The 19862-nt window shown below is 44.9% G+C and overlaps 1 protein-coding gene across 1 annotated transcript in view; it reads left to right on the forward strand.

Moving 5' to 3' along the window:
• The first annotated feature begins 5272 nt into the window (after positions 1 to 5272).
• The window catches only part of LOC115075340 (serine-rich adhesin for platelets), a 65719-nt gene continuing 51129 nt past the window's right edge, over positions 5273 to 19862 (forward strand). Inside the window, exon 1 of the mRNA XM_029575650.1 lies at positions 5273 to 5390. Within this exon, the coding sequence (XP_029431510.1) occupies positions 5273 to 5390 (118 nt within the window). The remainder of the gene's footprint in view (positions 5391 to 19862) is intronic.

Consider the following 19862-nt stretch of genomic DNA (forward strand, 5'->3'; position numbering starts at 1 on the left):
AATGTTGGGTTAACAGCACTGTCTTAGGATAGCAGCGTCTTTTTGGATTTCCTTCTTCCGAATGCCTCATACTAAGCGCAAAGCCAAGCTGAAGGGGAATATTACCCGCTCTCCCTCGCTGGACCTACACCAACCTCGGATCGAGGGGTTCCTTGCAGCTACACCAGCAGTAAGCCTGGTCGCAATGGCCATTGCAGGGACCGACGGTGAGCGGAAGTCGCCCTGCCAGCTGAAGAGATCTCCCTCAGCCTGGGCGTGCCGGCAACACCATCTCCCCCTCACCATGGAATGCTGCTGCCGTTAGACGTTCCATCGGTTTCCCTCCAGGTGAGTCAGGGAGCCTGGAATTTGTCACGAGAGGCTGCGGAGGAGCATGAAAGCAGCTTCGGACACCGCTGAAGAGAATGCCGCTGTTTCCGTGGCTCTTGGAGCAGTTGCTCCTCTGCTTCAGCCCTGATTGTGGCCCTTCCAGATGATTTGGGTGAAGGTGTTTTTCAGAGTGGAAGCGATGCGGTGAACGCTCCGGTTGGTAAGCTTGGACTGAGTAAACCCCCTGTGATTACTCTGGAAGTCACATGGAACGCTTTAGTGACTTTGGAAACCTCTGTTTCATCTTTAACCAAGCTTATTTTGGACACTAACAATCGAGTTCTTCTTAACTCCAATTTGGTTTCATCTCATGGAACTAAGGGGGGTTATTTTGTAAGGTTTATCGCTATTGGGTGCGAAAGCCGGCAGCGATAACACCGCGGTGGTGCGATGGCTGCCGGCTTTCGCAGGCCTGCCCCCCCTTTGCCCGCCCCCCGTTACCGCTGAATTCACCATTCTGTGCGAGAATGGTGAATCCAGGCCTAAGTTTGAAGCATTAGATACCCGGGTTACTCTGCTAGAAAAACTGCAGCAAGTTTTGATTCAATCTGACCAGATATCTTCCAAGAAGCTGGAGATTATCGAAAATTCCTTGTGACGCCTTAATTTAAGAATATTAAATTTTCCTATTGTTAAATAGATTTCTCCTGCAGATTTGTTTAGAAATTATATTTCTCAAATTTTGAAAATTCCTAATGCTGCAATGCCTGTAATAACCAAGCATATTATTTATCTCAAACAGAAGAAAATCCAGATGGGAATTTGCCCTCGGATAATGCCTTGGACCTTATAAACCACATCTTTGAAACTTCACAATCCACTGAGATTACGCAAAAAGGAACTTTGTTGGGGTCCTTTTCTTTTTTCTCTGATGGAAATAATGTTCTTAGACTTTTCTTTCGTAATAGTTCTTTATTATATTATGGGCAAAGGTTATGGATATATCCTGATGTTACCAGATCTACCCAACTTCGCAGGAAAAAATGTCTTTCTATGCTTCCTTAGGTGTTATCTAAGGGGGGTAAATTTATCTTGCAATATCCTTGTAAGTGTCTTATTCAAATCCTTAATCTCAATTTTATCTTTTTTGAACCATCTCAACTCTGGTCGTTCTTAGATTCACAGGCTTAAAAGCCAATCCTATAGACCGGCCCTATAAAGAGATACTGGAGTTGTCTTCTCAGCATGCTTTTTTTCCTCCAATTTCAAGGTGTAATACATTCACTTCTTTTTCTCTTGTTTCCCCTCCATTTTCCTTTTATTATATGAGGATGCTTGACTTTTTGCTTATTTTCCAATGATACCGTTTACAATTTCTGTTGTACCCCATGTTACTGAAGCAAGGTATTCTTGTCTTTATTTTGGAATGCATAACAAAAATAAATATAAAAAAAACATTGCGAAGGAACAATTTAGTGCACTGACACATTATTGCTCGGATGGAGTGACGATATGAGGGGTTACATTTTATCTAGAGACATATTCATAAGAGATCTTGGAAGCAAACTACAAATTAAAATGCAAATCAGGACTATTCATTCAATGTTGTTTTTGAACATAACGAATTACTTTTCTTCCCAGTACTGTGCCTACTGCAGACACAATGAGTATGTTGACAGTAACTTTGGTTGTTCCACTTTAAGACACTTATATTTGCTGAGGACCATTGACAGTGATCACATAGCCATTAGATGTCTGTCAAGTGCATATTTGGCTCAAGAATCATCCTTGACTTTAGTGATGTACTGAAGGAAACTCTTGGGGGCTCCTAGAAGCCCCTTGTTCAATTATTTTCTGATAAGAAAGAGTGCCTCACCTACTGGAGTAGAGCTGGTGAGAGCTGCTGGATAAGAAGCTGACAGCACATCCCTACCAGACCCGTGAATGGAGTCAGAACTGTCCTTTATTTTGGTGAACTAAGCCAAACCAGCCGAGATTTAACCCATGTTGTGCTCGGACAGCTAGCAGAGGCTCGGAAAATAAAAACTGTAGTGAATTGAATCGGTTTGAAGGATGCTAGGGAGGAATCTGAACAGGATTCACTTGGCTTCCACGACTATTGCACATCTATCCGTATAACATGAAGGTGAGTGAGGCACTGAGTAGCACACTTCAAGAGCAAAAAAAAAAGCACGCAAAACCGACAAACCAGTCTGCTGCCGGCATGACTGAAACAGCGCATCTTCCGGTCAAGGCTTTAATGTGCTGCAGCTTCTGAAGAGGAAAAATACGCACATCCCAAAAAATATGTGCAAGCAAAATCTTGTCCAAAAACCACAGTGGGACTTCTGCCAGCATGGTAGCAACCTTTGTATCCATGTCTGTTACCTCAGCCTCCATTTTGTTGCTTTGGAAAGCTTGTAATTCCATAATTGCTTGTAATTCTATAATTGTTGGCCTAATGTAGGCAGGAGGTGTGCAGTGGTTAGAGCGCCGATGTATGAGTCAGGAGAAGTGTTGTGATCCTCTGTGCCCTAGATGAGGCTCGTCACTGTTACTGACTCTCTCTGTGACTTCAGGCAAGTTACTTTGTTTCTTCGTTCCTTCCTCCATCAGTTTTTAATTGGATGGTAATAGTAAAAACAATGACAGTGGTAATAAGAATCATTCCAACAATAATAACAGGGTTAATACTTCTGGGTGTCATTTGGTCAAACTGTCTAGAGCAGAGCTTTCCAAACTGTGTGTCGCGACACGTTAATGTGTCGCCTGCAGTGTGGCAGGTGAGTCGCGCAAGCCTGGTCAACTCCGACGCGAGTTTGGGCTTCTTTTTCTAGCAATTCACTTTTTTTTTTCAGTTTGTGGGTTGCTTATTATTGGGCGATTTTGCTGTCAATCGCGGGTTGTTTTTTTTGGGCTTGGTGGGTCGGACTTGAGCCCAGCTGTCCCTGACATTGGCTGCCAATGAGGCCTGGCCACGAGGAGTACTGACTGCAAGCAACAGTGCCTGGTGATCATGGAAGGTTTTATGCACCATGGCAGGCTTGAACCCTGAAGGGAGTGAAACACTCAACTGGCAACAATCAAAAAGAAGAGGTACATGAGTGTGGGGGCCAGACCTGTGCTGGGGGGGGAGGGGAGAGAGATGAGTGTGTGGGGGACAGACATGTGTTTGGGCTTCTTTTTTTGGAAAATAGTGCTTGTTTTTTCATGAAACAATTCAGACATCCTGAGGTCGATATTCAGATGCCAATCGTCGGTTCAGTGTGCTGCGGCAGTCAAAAAAGCAAACAGAATGTTAGGAATTATTAGGAAGGGAATGGTTAATAAAACGGAAAATGTCATAATGCCTCTGTATCGCTCCATGGTGAGACCACACCTTGAATACTGTGTACAATTCTGGTCGCCGCATCTCAAAAAAGATATAGTTGTGATGGAGAAGGTACAGAGAAGGGCAACCAAAATGATAAAGGGGATGGAACAGCTCCCCTATGAGGAAAGACTAAAGAGGTTAGGGCTGTTCAGCTTGGAGAAGAGACGGCTGAGAAGGGATATGATAGAGGTCTTGAATGAGTAGATGCGACTTAGTTATTTACACTTTCGAATAATAGAAGGACTAGGGGGCATTCCATGAAGTTAGCAAGTAGCACATTTAAGACTATTCAGAGAAAATTCTTTTTCACTCAACGCACAATAAAGCTCTGGAATTTGTTGCCAGAGGATGTGATTAGTGCAGTTAGTGTAGCTGGGTTCAAAAAAGGTTTGGATAAGCTCTTGGAGAAGTCCATTAACAGATATTAATCAAGTTTACTTAGGGAATAGTCACTGCTATTAATTGCATCAGTGGCATGGGATCTTCTTAGTGTTTGGATACTTGCCAGGTTCTTGTGGCCTGGTTTGGCCTCTGTTGGAAACAGGATGCTGGGCTTGATGGACCGTTGGTCTGACCCAGCATTGCAATTTCTTATGTTCTTATAGCTGGATAAATAGGACGTATCCGGCTATCTAGCAGCTGCTGAATTTCTGGTTATATTCAGTGGCCTCTAGCTAGCAGGATATCAGGCTATCTGGTTAGTCGGATAAGTTGTGGGTGGGCAGTGGGCAGATCGGGACAATGCTACTTAGACGGATAAGTTATCCGGCTAAGAAGCGATATTCAGCCTAGGACAGATAACTAAGCCAGCTAAATTAAATCTGCTCAATAGCAGAACTAAACTTAGATGGATAACACTTATGCACCTAAAAAGCACTTATTACGAGGATATTCAGCAGCATGGTCAGATGCATCTGATGAAGTGGATTCTGTCCTCGAAAGCTCATGCTTTAATAAATAAGTCTTTTTTGAGGACAAAGTTTTTCCTACTGATTCACTTGATTAGGTAAATTAATCCATGTTTTCAATTAGATTCCACCTGCAATCCTAGTTCTCACACATATGTCTTATCCTTGGTTCTCATTTCCTGCAGATGGCCCCACTGTTTTGATGAAAGACCCCTGCTACCATGTTTGTCTGTGCTTCTTGTCTATTTTTATTGGACTGTAAACTTCAAGAAGCAGGGGCGATGTATATTATGTGAATCTGTAAAACACTGCATACACCTGGGAGTGTTATACAAATAACAAGAATAATAACATGAATACAAATTGTAACAGATTTGAGCCCTTGGGCTGTGGTGCGGTTGGCGCAGCCTAGGCCCATGTTGACTGCAGGTGGACGTCCTTTTACTAGGACTGGAGCTAGAGCCTCACCTTGCAGATTGAACCCTTGGATCCCAGGGGCCAGCAGGGTTTAGGCGAGAGTCCTGTAAGAAGCAATCCGACGCAGTCGAGTCCCAGGCAGAGTCCAGGGCAGGCAGTGAGTGAACGATATCCAGGTCCAGGTCAAGGTCAGGGCAGGCAGGTCAAGGGCCAAACTGAGGTCAAGGCAGGCGGCAGTCCAGAAGAGTAGTCAATGTCCGTAGCCATGGTCAGAACCAGTAGTCAGGCAGAGGCGGACAGAGAAGACAAAGACAAGGCCCTGGGCACCAAGACACAGGCAGGGCAAGGCAGAGTAAAGCAAGGCAACAACAAGGCAAGACATGGTAAGGAGGCAACAGGCAAGGCAAAGGAGACAACAATAGCAACATGCACTGAAGGAGCAGGAAAACCTGTTGTTGAGGCAGCGGCTGGGAGCGCAGCTGGGGTTTAAATCCCCAGCCCGCACTGATATCATCTCCCGGTGTCACTTCAAGTTTCCCGCCATGGGGACTACGAAGGCAGGGCTGCCATGCATGTGCTCGCCTAGGAAGTGGCCTGGCGTGCCTGGGAGAGCGAGAGATGGTGGCGTTCCTGTCACGAAGGAGTATAGGCAGCATCGGGGAGGGTTGGCAGTGTCCTGGGTGAGCGCGGCTGGTTGCGGGGCCATCTCATGGCCAGCCAAACCTTACAAGAATAATAATAAAGTTCACTGTCTTCAGGGCGAGTTCCTCTGTTTATTTCTTTACACTTGCATTATGGGCTTGGTGAATTTTCCTCCTCTTTTAGCAAAGTTATTTTGTCTATGGATGGACAGACATTGACCCCCCTGAATTGTGAATCGCATCTTTTTGGCAATGGCGAAACCCTATACATAATGTCCTGCAATTAGAAAATCTAGCAATTGGGATTGTTTTTCAGCATTGAAAGTCCTGTTTGGCAATCTGAAAGCCAATCGGCTGGTCGTGCCTATTATGAGGTCACAACCTATTTCAGGTTCTGCATTGTGTTTGGTAAATGTATGAGATGCATTTTGAGACGGGCTGTTGATTCCATTGTATGAGTGACATTTTCATTGCATTGACTGACCCTTGGCTGGGAAGCAGAGACATTTTTGTTGTATTAATCTGATTCCTTTTTTTGTATGCCACCCCAATTCTCTGTGAGAAGAGCAGGCTATAAATTAAAAATAATAATAATCAGACCTGCATAATTACAAGAACCGCAGGCTTAGCTGAAGGACCTGCCCCCGGAAATCCATCTCCTGAAGTCTGGTAACTGAGTTGCTTCTCCAAACTTTGCTATAGACACAGCACCGCCTTTTCATATAGACATTTTAGGATTTTAAAAATTCCTGCTTGTTCTACAAACAGCTTAACTGGTTCCCCTGGCTTTGCCGAATGTCACAATAAAAAACAAAAAAGAAATCTGATCCTCTCTGGGTTTGGGCAGGTACATCCCGTCTTGCACTGCTCTGGGCGATCTTACCTTAGAGGGGAGGAGGTGGCAGAGGGTGGGGATTGCCCTTCTCTATCTCACCTGAGGCAAGGTTTCACCTGCCTGCCTCGCCCTCCTGCTTTAAGGCTCTGCTCTCTGGCAGGCAGTCATTTGGCCACACCTGTTGTACAGGAGACCGGACAGCGGGTTCCCCGGAGACCGAGAGAGCCCAGGTAGGTCCGTGCAGGATTCCTTGCATCTACTGAATAGGTCCTGTGCCTTCTGGTGGAGAGAGCGATCGCACTGTGGAGGGTGGCCAGATACTCGCAGCTCTTTAGAAGAACATTCCCAGAATTGCATCCTGAAATCCATTTGGGCTGGATGAGCCCTTTTTTTCCCTTTTAAACAAAGGACAGAGAATGGGGAAAAGGGATATATTTTTAAAATTTTACCACAAAGGAGTGATTATTCTTTTCCCATCGAGATATCTGGCAACCTCCCACACTGGTCCTCAGCTCTGTATCACCCAACAGTGAAGTGAAAGGGATGGTCTTGTTCAATGGCCAATGGGCAGATGCCCACATCACCACTGGTACTTGCCGGTGATCGCAGCATTGAGCAGCACAGATGGAGGCTTCTCCTGGCGTACAGAGGGGTGGAGGGACATGAGCCTGTGTCAGTGCTGCCTGGGCCATGCTTATATGGAAGGCTTCAGTTTCCAGCGATCTCACTCTGGCATTTGCACCTGCAGTAGATAAAAGCAGGAAAGGCAGGTCTTGGTCATAGTTTTGTTTCATTTCATTTATTCACTTGATAAATCGCTATTTCTTACTGAGGTAAATCATAGCAATGCACATGAAAGCATTTAGGGCTCTCTGGGGTGCAGGGGCAGTATTGTACGTCTTGCTCTTCATTTCATTTGTTTTACATTATTGCAGGTTTCTGTGTTTGCTTTACTTATTGTAGCTTAAGTTGATTTTGTAAGTCGCTCATAGTTTCTTTTAGAAGTGAGCGTGTAAAACATTGACATAAATAACTAAAGGCACAGAGGAGATTGTGTGTGGATAAGGCGTAAGGCTGTGGGGACTGAAGTGCTGAAGGTTTTATGTCAGAATCTCTCCTTACCGGAGACAATGAAGCAGATTTCCTTCCTTTTCTTTTTTATTCTTTTTCTGACCTGGCGGTTTCCTTCTGTTCCTTTGGATTTTCAGCTCAGTTAGAACCTGGACTGAGATCTGGTGCTGTGAACCTTCATTCACATCTCCCCCAGGATTTCCCCCCTATTTTATATCCCCACAGTCCTTGGGTGGGGGCCATGCACCCAGACTCCTTTCAGACTCCTCCGTAAATCCTGCTGCTAGGGGTCACCAATGAGCAATGACCGGTACTCCCTCCCTTTCCTGTCAGGGTTGTGAGCACTGCCCCTGTTACCTCCCCTGTCCCTGCTGACTAAAAGGTAAATTTTTAAACCCGTGTGCGGGCGTCCATGTGTGTGCGCAGTTCCCGGCACGTGTATATGGACATGCCGATTTTATAACATGCGGGCGTCGACTCACGCGTGTTATAAAATCCGCTACCTGTGTGCACATGTGCGCTCGCCGACTCACGCACATAAGGGGGCTACGTTTTCTAAGAAGCGCACGGCGACGCGATAGCGCCTTTCCCCAGTTCCCTCCCAGTCCACTCCAATAAAGGAGCGGACTGGGAAGGAACTTCTTAAACCCCCTAGCTGACCTGCCTCCCTTTTCCCCTATCCGCCCTGACCCCTAAAACCCCTCTATCTAACTTTTTTTTGTTCGCATATTTACCTGCTCTCCGGAGCAGTAGCAGGTTGCTTGGGCCGGCTGGCTGCCGGCATGCGCTTCAGCGGGACAGTGTCTAATGGCCCACCCCTTTTTTTGTCGAGCTGGTCTTCGGTGTGGCCCGGCCACACGCGTATCTCCCAGTTTTAATGTGCGCCGGCCTTTTAAGATTAGACCGTAAGGGAAAAGAAGATCTGAGCCAGGAATTGAACCCCGTCTCTCCGCATGGCAGAGCACAGTGCAGCCACTCGGCTGCTCCAAGCAAATTCCTTTCTAATGCTTTCACTCAGATTACTTTTCCCCTCAAAACGTGATCCTTCTTTCCAATCTGCTGCTCAGGGATGTTATTAGCAATTTGTTATAAATTGCTTTCGTATTAGAGTACGCAGGAGAGAGTCTGCAGGATCAGGGATGCTGGGATACAGGAGCTCAATGGTTAAAAAGCTGCAGGTTCTGTGGACAACGTGTGACAGCTCCATCGAAGGACCTGACATCCAAAGGGATCGCACCAGCTCTGTTCCATTTAGTGAGGTCCTCACGAATTACGTTAGTCAGGGGCTCCTGAGAGAGTCTCCATCTGTTTTTAGGCTTACAAGATACAATAGAGATGACTAAAAGGTTGCAGATTCCTAGCAGGCAATGGGAAGTCCATAGATAATTAGGTGCTAATCTATGGACTTTCCATTGCACTCTAGAAATCTGCAGCTTTTTAGTCATCGGTTTTGTATCTTGCAATCCTAAAAGCAGATGGAATGTGCATTATTAACTATAATACCATGTTGAACCCAGTAAAGATTCTCAAATAATTAAACTACCTTGAGCAGTTTTACCTTTCCCAACATACAGGCCGATACAGTAAAAATCTCATGTGTGCGCGATTCAGAAAAAAAAATTATTCAAATTAGGGCCCGCAGTAAAAACAGGCGCTAGGGACGCTAGTGCTAGTGCTGAATAAGGGGTAAAACTAGCGCGTCGAAAATGTGCGTCCAAACACGGGTTATCAGTGCGCTCCACCGGAGCGCACTGTACTGTATTGGCCTGATAGAATTAAAGGGTGACAAACATTTCTTGACTATCTCTGGGTTCTGACATTCCTTTCCTCAGGTTCAAACAGAATGAGCTAAAATCGTCTTCGCCAGAAAGTACAAATGAATCATCAAATGCATTCCAGTGACAGTGCATTCATGGAAATGCATTTTATGATTCATTTATATTTTCTGTATTGTATTTTAGAGATTTCCTCCAATGGATGCACTACAGCACATACTTACACCTTTGTTTCTCTAATAGTATAGTACCATAGGGCATTCACAGCAAAATTGTGCAGCAGGAATGGATTCAGCAGGATGGGTCCGTCCTCTTGTCTCTGTGAGCACCACCTTTTCTCCTGCACCCACATTGTCAATTTTCAATTTCCCATTAAACCATCCTTGACAGTCTCCCAAGAAACCAGTTTACCCGGCGCAAACTGCACCAGGAAATTGTTAATATTTTTTTTTTAAGACTTAGCTCACACCTTCTGGGTTTCCTGACGTTATCTGAGAGAGCGCAGAAATATGAGGTACCCAGGGCTGACCCAGTGGTTCACCAGCAGTGCTGGGCATTGCCATGCAGAAAGTTCCCAGTTCAATCCCTCAGTTGGGTCTTCTGTTTTCCTGGGTTGGCTGGAGCTGGAGATGCCACAGAGGTGGCATTCACGGTCCTCAGAGGAGCAGGAAGGGCGTTGTGATCATCACTTAAGGGTGACACCTAGCGGTGAGCTTCAGGATCCATGACTGTAGGATTCCAGAAGGAGCCCTGGTGCATGGCCCTTGCTCCAGAACCAGCACTGCAATGACTTGGAGAAAATCCTCAGGAAATTGCAAATAAAAGTTCATGATGCCAGGATCCCAGCTTTGGTTCCATTTGAGCTGGAGGTGCAAAATAGTAGGAGCAGTGATGGATTTATATTTTTGCTGCCACTGGGCACTGCTGGTGCTGTTGACAACAGGGATCAGAAGGACAGGACAGGAGGGAAGGGGAACTGACAAGAGGGGAGGGGCTGGATTAGGGAGCAGGTTAGTTTTTCTTTTGTCTGTTCTGTACCCTCCTCCTACCTCACTCCAGTTCCTGCTGTTCTCTGAATGCTGCCTAGAAGGAGACGGGCTGAATAATTGCTGCAATTCGGCTGCACTGAGTCTCTCTCGGCAGAGAATAGCCCCTCCGCTTTCTGAATCTCTGCTGAGCGAGATTTGGTGCAGTTGAGAGGCAGCAATTTCTCAGCTGGTCTGCTGCTCCCAGATGTTTGCACTCCTGGGCCTATTCTATCCCTTCTTAAATTCTGCTACTGTTACCTATTATCTTCACTACTTCCTTTGGAGGTTTTCCCAATGGAGAAAGGTGAATAAAGTGGAATAACCCTGTGATATGTACTGGGCCCAATGTTGTTTAATTTATCCATTAATAATCTAGAAAAGAGAGCTGTATAAATCCATGCTATGACCATACCTTGAGATCTGTGTGCAGTTCTGGTTGCCACCATGTCAGAAAAGATATAGCAGGACTAGCAAAAGTACAGAGAAGAGCAATACAAATAATGAAGGGGATGGAACGGCCCCTTTATAAAGGTTAAACAGGTTAAGGCTCTTCAGCTTGGAGAAGACATGACTGAGATGGGATGTGATCGGAGGTTAGAAAATCAAGAGAGCTGTGCCATAAGTTAATACAAAAGAATAATTTACCATTTCTAGAAGTACTAGGACTGGGGGTTACTCCAGATTTTTAGAAAATTATGAAAGTAGTTTTTCAGCCAACACACAAAGGGGCAGATTTCCAAAGGGTTACGGGAGTAAGATACACGCACAACCCCTGAAAAGCTGCCCCTTGCATAGGCTCGGCGGTGCATGCAAGCCCAGAGACGCGCGTAAGTCCAGGGGCTTTCCTGGGGGGGGCGTGTCAGGGGCGTGTCGTGGTCGGTGCGTCATTGGGGGGCGTTCCAGGGGCGGGGCCGAGGGTGTGGTTCCGGCCCAGGGGCATTCCGGGGGCATGGCCGCGGCCTTCGGACCAGCCCCCAGACCGGAACATGGCGCGCTCATGTTATAAAATTGGGAGTAGATTTGTTCGCGCCGGGTTGCGCGAACAAATCTACTCCCGCGCGCACCTTTTAAAATCTATCCCAAATTGTGGAATTCATTGCTGGAGGATGTGGACAATGTTAACAGTATAGAAGGGACAGGTCCATTAGCAACGTCAGGTGGCCCTGGGCATCAGCATTTCTGGGAGTAAGCAACCAATTTCCCCTTTAGGATATTCTGGGTTCATTCAAATGACCTTTTGAGACAGGATGCTGGGCTCAGAGGATTATTAGTCTGACCCAGCATGGCACGTCTCTTGTCCTTTTGTAGTTATGAGTTTTCAGACCTTGTATTTTACTGCATTCATTGCATTTCTTGTTTTATTGTTACTTGCTTTGAGGACTTGTTGTAGAGATAAATAGATAATAATAATATAACACTGACTATGGTCCCCAAGCAGTGTGGTAGAGAGAGGACACTCTCTAGATAGCTTCAATCAACCTAGGTAGAGAGTACATTGCACAAATCAACTCTTCTTTTACCTTTCCTCACTCCAAATGACAACAAATCTTCACTGATGTCAACTATGCTTTTCATACCTCTGACTGTGCATTTAAAACTGCCCCCTAAAACCTACTCCACCCCCCAAAACCTCACCCCGAGTTTATAATGCTCCCTCTTACAGTGGTATAAGTAGCCCTCCACAGAGGCTCTCTATCCCTCCCTCTCCCCCTCCCAAACCAGCATTTGCGATTAAAAACCTTTTCGGACACTAACGCAGGCACAACGCACAGAAAAAAGGAGTAGTTATTTCCGGCATTAAATCCTGCGTTACTGTAATGCACGCTATGCTAGCCAACCCGCATTTCCATTTACTTCCTCCAAACTCCTCCCACTCAAATACTAATTTTTAATTTGCATACACATTTTGCGATGCGGTATTTATTGTGTGCGTTACAGCATTAGGATGCAAAATGATAAATGACCCTGTGTTTGGGCGAGATAAGAGGGTATTTAAGATGGGCTTGATGGACCCTTGGTCTGACCCAGCATGGCAATTTCTTCTGTTCTTCTGTTCTTGAGATGCTTTTCCAGGCATCTGGGGTGGTAGTTGGAGCTGGATTTTAGGAGTGTAAGATTCCTACAGCCATCCAGAAGGTGGGCCCTGAAGTCGAAGGGCTACTGCCCTTGCTGGGGAAGCTTCTGGAAAGAACGTTTGACCCAGGAGACCTTGGGGGTAGTTGGGAGTGAGTGTAATTTCTTCCTCAATGAAGCTTATTTGAAGAAGAGGGCTTCTGCTGATCCTGTTTGATATTTTTTGGACTGCATCCTGTGATTCAACTGAAGATTTCTCCTGTGAAGAATTGTTTTACCTTTGAGCTTTCAATAAATGTAGGGCTTTTGGAGCAAGGACCTGGTGTGGACCTTTGTAGTACAGGTGTGGAGTGAGAGAGCTTGGACAGAGGCTGATCTGCTCCCTGCCGGCGGTCCCTGAAGGACCCTGAATGTTCCCCGAAGCTGCAGCAGTACAAATAACCCTTTCCGCAGCCTCCAAAGGAGAAGGGGGTTAAAATAATAATAAGAACCTATAAGATTGTGTCTCCTGGTGAGACTACGGAGAAGGAGAAGCTACGTTTGCACTTATCAGCCAATATTTGAGTAGTAGGTACAGCCCAATGGATCTGGCATGGAAGCAGCAGGCTGGTCAATCAACATGTACCAGGCTTGGGGGGGAAAAAAAGAGGGATTGTGCTATTCTCCCTGTAGAATTCAGTAGAAAAGAAATATTTGGAAAGAGTATGTACACCTATCATTTATTTTGGCTAAATAAGAACCGCTTCCTCTGGGAAGCCTGAGGTGAGGCTCCCCAAGGCTAATGGTTTGTGTTGATCCAGAGAAGAGATGGCAGCGAGAGTCAGGATGTCTCCTTCTCTGACGTGGCCGGATCCCCTCAGCCCCTGGCAGGAACAGAAAGGGGAGAGAAGTAATCTAGAAAGAATTGGGCTTGCCCTGTTTGCCTGCCGCTGCTTAGCATACACAGTACGGTGACTAACCGAGATGAGGAGAAACCCAGCTCTCAGGTTTGCGTTGGGTAATTCTTCTTGCAGAGGAAAGATGACGCCAGCATGATTTTAAGCCTGAAGTGTTAATTCCTTTTGTCAGAGCACAGAGAATAAGAGATTAACAATCAGTAGGTGATACTGTGTTACTACATTTGTGACTTATGCCTGAAACCTATGCTCCCTTCAAACGAATTCAAAGGAGGACGTGGCCTGAAATCATGGGTTGTATTAACAATGGGGCTGCAAAGTAAACTGGTGGAGAGAAGGGAAAGGAGGAAAAGGGAATAATGGACCTCTTTTCTCAGAAAACAAGCTTCTCACCAGCTGTGTTACAAATCATCAGTAAATTTACTGACAGTCAGTAAAAGAATGAGCATAAAATCATCTGCCTATAAAGTCACTAAACTCCTTTTTATGCCTGTAAAAGTGTTGTCCCGGTGCTCCTTCAGCCCTGGACGTTTCTACGCTGTGTGCATGGTAAAGGAAAAGTTTCTCACAGCAATTTTAAAAGAATAGTTGTTAGCAGGCTGTGGCAAATACTGACTTGTAATAACCGCACTGTGCAGGGACAGGCGTGGAGTGAGAGAGCTTGGACAGAGAGTGGAGCTAAGTTGATTTTTGATTTTTTTGGTATTTTGCAGGCTTTCAAATTATGTAAACTGTCTCATAAAAGAGTTAGGTTATCAGTGCAAATCCAGCAAATTGTCAGTAAAAAAAAAAAAGATCTTTTCAAAATGATTTGGCAATCTAGTTGTAAGCAGGATAGTATAAGCCTGATATTAAGCAAAAATATGCCAGCTAAGGGGGTCACAGCAGATTTTTAACTACACCTTTTTCAAATGCATTAGGTGGGTTTATTGCCATGTAAGGAAAGAGAGAGAGAGAGAGAGAGAGAGAGAAAGAGAGAGAGAGACTGGCCATAATAGCATGTCCCGTAGATAGGTATTTATATCCCTAGGATAGGCCCACCTAGTAACTCGAGGTGGGGATGAGGTAAGAGTGTAGGGGGTTAGGGGCCGCTTTCACATTCTACATGAGACGTACGAACAGAACAGTGGTCTCTTGTGAAGATTTGCTGGCCTTCGGAGTGAGGAAACTCACTCCAAGATGAGATTTGGGCAAGGGTCTCTCAACCTAGCTTGATGTTACCCAGGTAGAGAGTCCATCAAGCTAGAATATGAAATGGTATCGCAATGTGCACTAACTTAGCTCTTCGCACAGGTAATTATCGCAAAATGCGATAAATACTAGATTAGCATAAAACACGCCCCTTTTGCTATCGCATGCGGTACTTACCGCATTTTGATAAATCCAGGCCTAAGTTGGCTAAGTGGTGCTGCTGAATATCCAACTACAGTCAGCCATTTAGTCAGATAAGTGACTTATTCAGCTAAGTTTTTAGCAGGATAACTCAAGGGAGGAGAATGAGCGGATTAGGGAGGAGTCAAATTAGCTGGAGACGTTATCGGCGAACCCTGGGCAGACCACAGGGACGTCCTGCAGTTGGCCGGATCCCCTTTCCTGGCTCACTTTAAGTTAGCCGGGTACATTTGGCAGTGCTGCTGTGCTGCTGAATATCCTGGGTAAGTTAACTAGATAAATCTGTCCGATTAAGTTGTCGAGCTGCACAGTGGCTTAATATGGATTCCTGCATCTTTTTCTTTTTTTTGACCTGGCAGCTACATCCTGCTCGGTCAGAACCAGGACTGGGATCTGGTACCATCAGTCTTCATTCACTATTGCGCAAGGAATCTTCCCCTGTTTTACCTTCCCTGCCAACTTACTTAGCCTTCTGACCCCCTGCCATCATGGCCATAAATCTGGTCACTGTGCAATGACTGGGGCTTCCTCCCAGCCCAGGACCATCCCCAGACCCAGTCAACTGGGGGAGCGGAAACCTTAACGGGGGGGGGGGGGGGGGGGGGAATTGAATGCAGACCCTTTTGCATGGCAGTGCCACTGGGATGGCCAGCTACCCAGGTTTCCAGGAAACTATATTTATCACATGTAAGGGAGAGCTGCATGATTTCAGTGCAAGTGCTATGGCGTTCCTGGCCTCACTGCTGGAATGATCACAGCAGCAGTGATGATCTATATCAGTCAGGCGGGACTGATCTGTCTCATTAATGAGGGGCTGGGGTTGGAACCAATACCCAGGTCGTAGACTGTACAGGGGATTCTGTCTCCCTTACCAGCATTTGGAGGAAGGGGAGATCTGTTGCTCTGGTTCCATGACTGTAATTACCTGGGCTCTTATTCTTTCCTGTCTCTCTCTCTCTCTCGCTTTTTCCTTCTTCCTTTCTCTCCCTTCTGTTATCTTCCTTTCTCTTCTACCCTTCTCTGCTAGTTCTCTCAGCCCTCTGTCTCCTTTTTTAATGCTGTAGCTCAGCCCATGCTCCTTAGAATACATGGAAGATTTATTTTGCATGTGTTGAAGTTGAGGGTATAATTGCACCTTTGGACTCAGAACAGAAACCCTCCTCAGTGCTCCACCTCTTCTATCATGCTGGACAGGGATTAGATGAAGGCCCAGTTGATAATAAGTCCCAGGTCCCAAAATACCTTGGACTGCTGTGTCACTAACGTTTCTTAAGTTGATTTCTGAAGGAAGAATAATCTTGGTATTGTCAGTATTCCCTCACATTGCCCTCATATTGTTATAAAATTATATCCCAAGTAATTTCATTGCCTAAGAAGAGGGCTTTATCAAGGCAGAGGAAGTGTATCATAGGAGGAAAAGCTGAAAATGAGGAAGTCTTCTGGATCAGCAAGCGGTAGGTATTAGGGGCAGATCAGAGTTTCTATCTCATGTCCTATTGGCTTTAGAGAGGAGTTCAGGGCATTGCTTGATAAATTGTTCCTCAGAAGTGGTGATATTGCCCATAGGCATGCAGTGAGGGGGATGTAAATGGTATTCTAGTAGTCAGTATATAGATAAGTGGGAGATGCTTGCAGGTATAGTGATAATACAGAAAACTCAATTCCATGGTACTTTTTGATGTCTTTAGCATGAACTAAAACCTGATGAACCAGACAGCAATAATCACTGATCAATTTGCTTCTTTGTAGGGTTTTTTTCCTGAACGAAGTTCTGAGACAGGGCCCTGAGGATGCACCGACGGAAACGCAACGCTGCTCTGCTTTTACTGGCAGGTACAGGAAAGATTTCTTTCTTCGAAATATTGTGGTAAATGAATTCAACATCTGCCTGCTGCTTTCTGGCCCCTGCCTCTGGTTAACCTTTATGGTGATCCCAATGTTCTTTCCCAGATCTAAGATTGCTGGGCTCACTGTTCCCTTTCCCAAACTTTGTTCATCGAAAGCTGAGTTTAAAATCTCCAGGCTGGAAGGGCTTGTTTCCACACTGTGTGTGATCATCAAATTCTCTTGCCATGGCCACACTGAAAAGCTGAAGTCAGAATAGCACAGTTTCTGGCAGGCTGCCCTGGGCATCAGAAGTTAATCTGCCACTTTCCAAGGTCCCTCATTGGTGGTGCAGGATTTCACACAGAGCTAATTAGCTATTTTGAATGAGATACTTGTGGTCTGCTTTGTGTTTGTTTCGAAATAATTATTTTCCCAGTGCAAAGCTTCCAACCTGCTCAGTCACTTATTTATTTAATTTATGTTCCACTTTTCAGCGCTTCAAAGCAGATTACACTGAGGTACTGTAGGAGTTTTCCTATCCACAGAGGGCTTACAACCTAACAGGCCGATGCAGAAAGGGGCGTTTAGTCGAATGCACCTTTCTGCCTGCACTTGAATGCGTATTTTCTGTGCGCAAAGCTTACTGATGATGCAGCAAGAAGTTTTGCGCACAGAAAATATGCCTTCATAAGCAAGAGTACTGCTTAGCGCCCTCACATGGAAAGGTACTGACTTATCCAGCTGAGTAGCAGCTGCCACCACTTACCCAGATAAGTTCAGGCTTACCTGGCTATCTGGCACAGATTGCCACTTCTTAGCTGGATAACCTACCCTTTTGACTGACACGCGTTTTACCATTACTATTATGTGCACAGCTGGACTTTCTATGCCAAGATTCACCTCTTTACGTGACAAGAGGTGGCTCCAACTCCTGATTACTGCAGCCATGAGAGCCTGAGCTCACAGCACTGGAGACACAGGAGCCTTGCTCTGAGTGCTCTTACGGGCATGAAATTATTTTTATGGACATGTCATTTATTTACTGATTGCCAGTACATTTTCTGAGCGTTGTCAACCTTGCTTAGCACTTTCAGCCTGATGACCAGTTTGGGATCCACGAATAGCATTATTTGCAATATATCCTCTCTCTTTCTTTTATTTAGGACTCTTCAGACTTGTAAGTACCCAGTCGACAACAACAGTGACTAATGCAACAAATACAGCCACAGGTAATCAATCAGTTATTGCTACAGAAGCTGCCTTCATGGATCTCTTGCTGAAACTTCCATCTATGACCATTCTAAATTTTTCAGAATTTTTCTTTTTATTTGGATTTAAAATTAAAAACTAACTGCTCCCCTATCCTCCACTGCCTGTGGAAAGAAACAAAATCACCCCATTAGCGCATAATCATTTGACTGAGACAGGCTGGAGCCAGTCCAGAGAAAGGCTACCAAAATGGTGTGGATTCTGCACCAAAAGCCATATGAGATGAAACTTAAAGCCCTAATATGTATATCCTAAAGAAAAGGAGAAACAGGGGAGATTTACTATAACAGAGGCATTCAAATATCTCAAAGATATGAATCAGGCACAAGAAGCACATTTTTTGAGAAGAAAAAGTGCTCTAGAACAAGAGATCATGATACGAAGCTCCTGGGTGGGACAGTTCGGGGAAAACATCAGAAAACACTTCTTTACTGAAAAGATGGTGAATGCATGGGATGATTCCCTATGGATGTGATGGAAAAACCACAGTAACAGAATTCAAAAAAGCATGGGGTAAATACACCAGATTCCTGGTGGTGAAGAAGAGACGAGAAAGCCAGAGTTTGGCTGGAGTCAAAGGTATTGCCCCAGGTGGGAGGTTGGGCAGACTGGATGAACCTAACGGTCAGAGCTGGAACAATTCCTAGGAGCCTGGTCACCTAAGCGCCTATAATGCATAAAATCAAACAATATGAATAAAGGAAAAAAAAAAAACCCAAAATGTAAAAACCCAAACTAAAATATAGACAAAAAGAGCAAAATAAGAAAAAAGCCACACAAAATAACAAGTAAAATAGCAACAACAAAAGAAAGCAAAAACCTAAGAAACAGTAAGGACAAAATTTCCCTGGCTCTTGGAACTGATTGATTGGCACTTACGTTTTCTAAATATATTTCTTGCCTATGGTGCTTATCTGCCATCATAGAGTAAAACAATAGGAGGAACAGAGTTGGGAGAATGTTGTTTTGCAAACATACCACTCTTCACTTTCTTGAGAGCAGCGGCAAGGGGAAAGCAAATAAAGACAAAACAAAGAGTGGAGAAAGGCAGCCCAACCCTTTGACTATGAAATGTCAGGTTGGTACCAGCATGCTACAACTCCCTAGGAAACAATAGTGTCCATGCCTGTAGGTTGATGGTGGCCAAGTACTGTCTAGAAAGCAAGGTCATGCAGACCTAGAAGACTGGTTGTTTTGACTTGTAGCTTATTAGATGGTGGTAAGACATAGACATAGACTGGGAGAAAACCTTTAATAAATACACCCCTTGCAGGATAAGTACCGATATTCGGCCTTATCCTGCTAAGTGAGGCGGATAACTTACACCTGCTCAATAGCAGGTCTAAAGTTAGCCAAATAAAACTTATAAAGCCAACTTTAAACTTATCCAATATATTCAGCAGCTCAGCCAAAATTGCTGAATATCCCAGATAAATTAGCAGGATAAAACTTATCCGGCTAATTTACCTAGCCAGATATCTTTCAGTATCGACCTCTGTATGTCCAGCCTAATTTCATAAAGCACACAGTTCCAGAGATGGGGCATAAAGCATTCAGAAAATATAACTTCCAGAACTGGGTACAAACTTCCACCTGAGTGATGGCTCATCAATGACCTGTCAATGACAAGCAGGTCTTTGGTGAGATGAGATATCACCAAAAGTAAGAAAATGACTGGACTAATTATATTTACGCATGCGAAAACGCCTTTAAATCATGTGATAGCACCATATTATATGGTGCGATGCAAATCTGAAAAAGAATAGGAGTGGGCTGGGTTTGCCAGTCTGCAAAGTGCTATTGCACAGACTTAACTACTCCTTTTTCAGTAGTGTTAAGCTGTTAGCACATTTCATGATGTCTCCTGAAAGGCCTATTTTAGAAAGTGAGAGAGAGAGAGAGAGACTAGCCATAATGTCTGCTCCCTAGATAGGTATTTGTATCCCTATGGGAGGCCCACCTAGTAACTCGAGGTGAGGTTTAGGTATTAGTGTAGGGGGTTAGGGGCCACTTGGACATTCAACATGAGACGTACGAACTGAACAGAT

The sequence above is a fragment of the Rhinatrema bivittatum genome, chromosome 13, assembly GCF_901001135.1.
Source record: "Rhinatrema bivittatum chromosome 13, aRhiBiv1.1, whole genome shotgun sequence".
NCBI lineage: Eukaryota > Metazoa > Chordata > Amphibia > Gymnophiona > Rhinatrematidae > Rhinatrema > Rhinatrema bivittatum.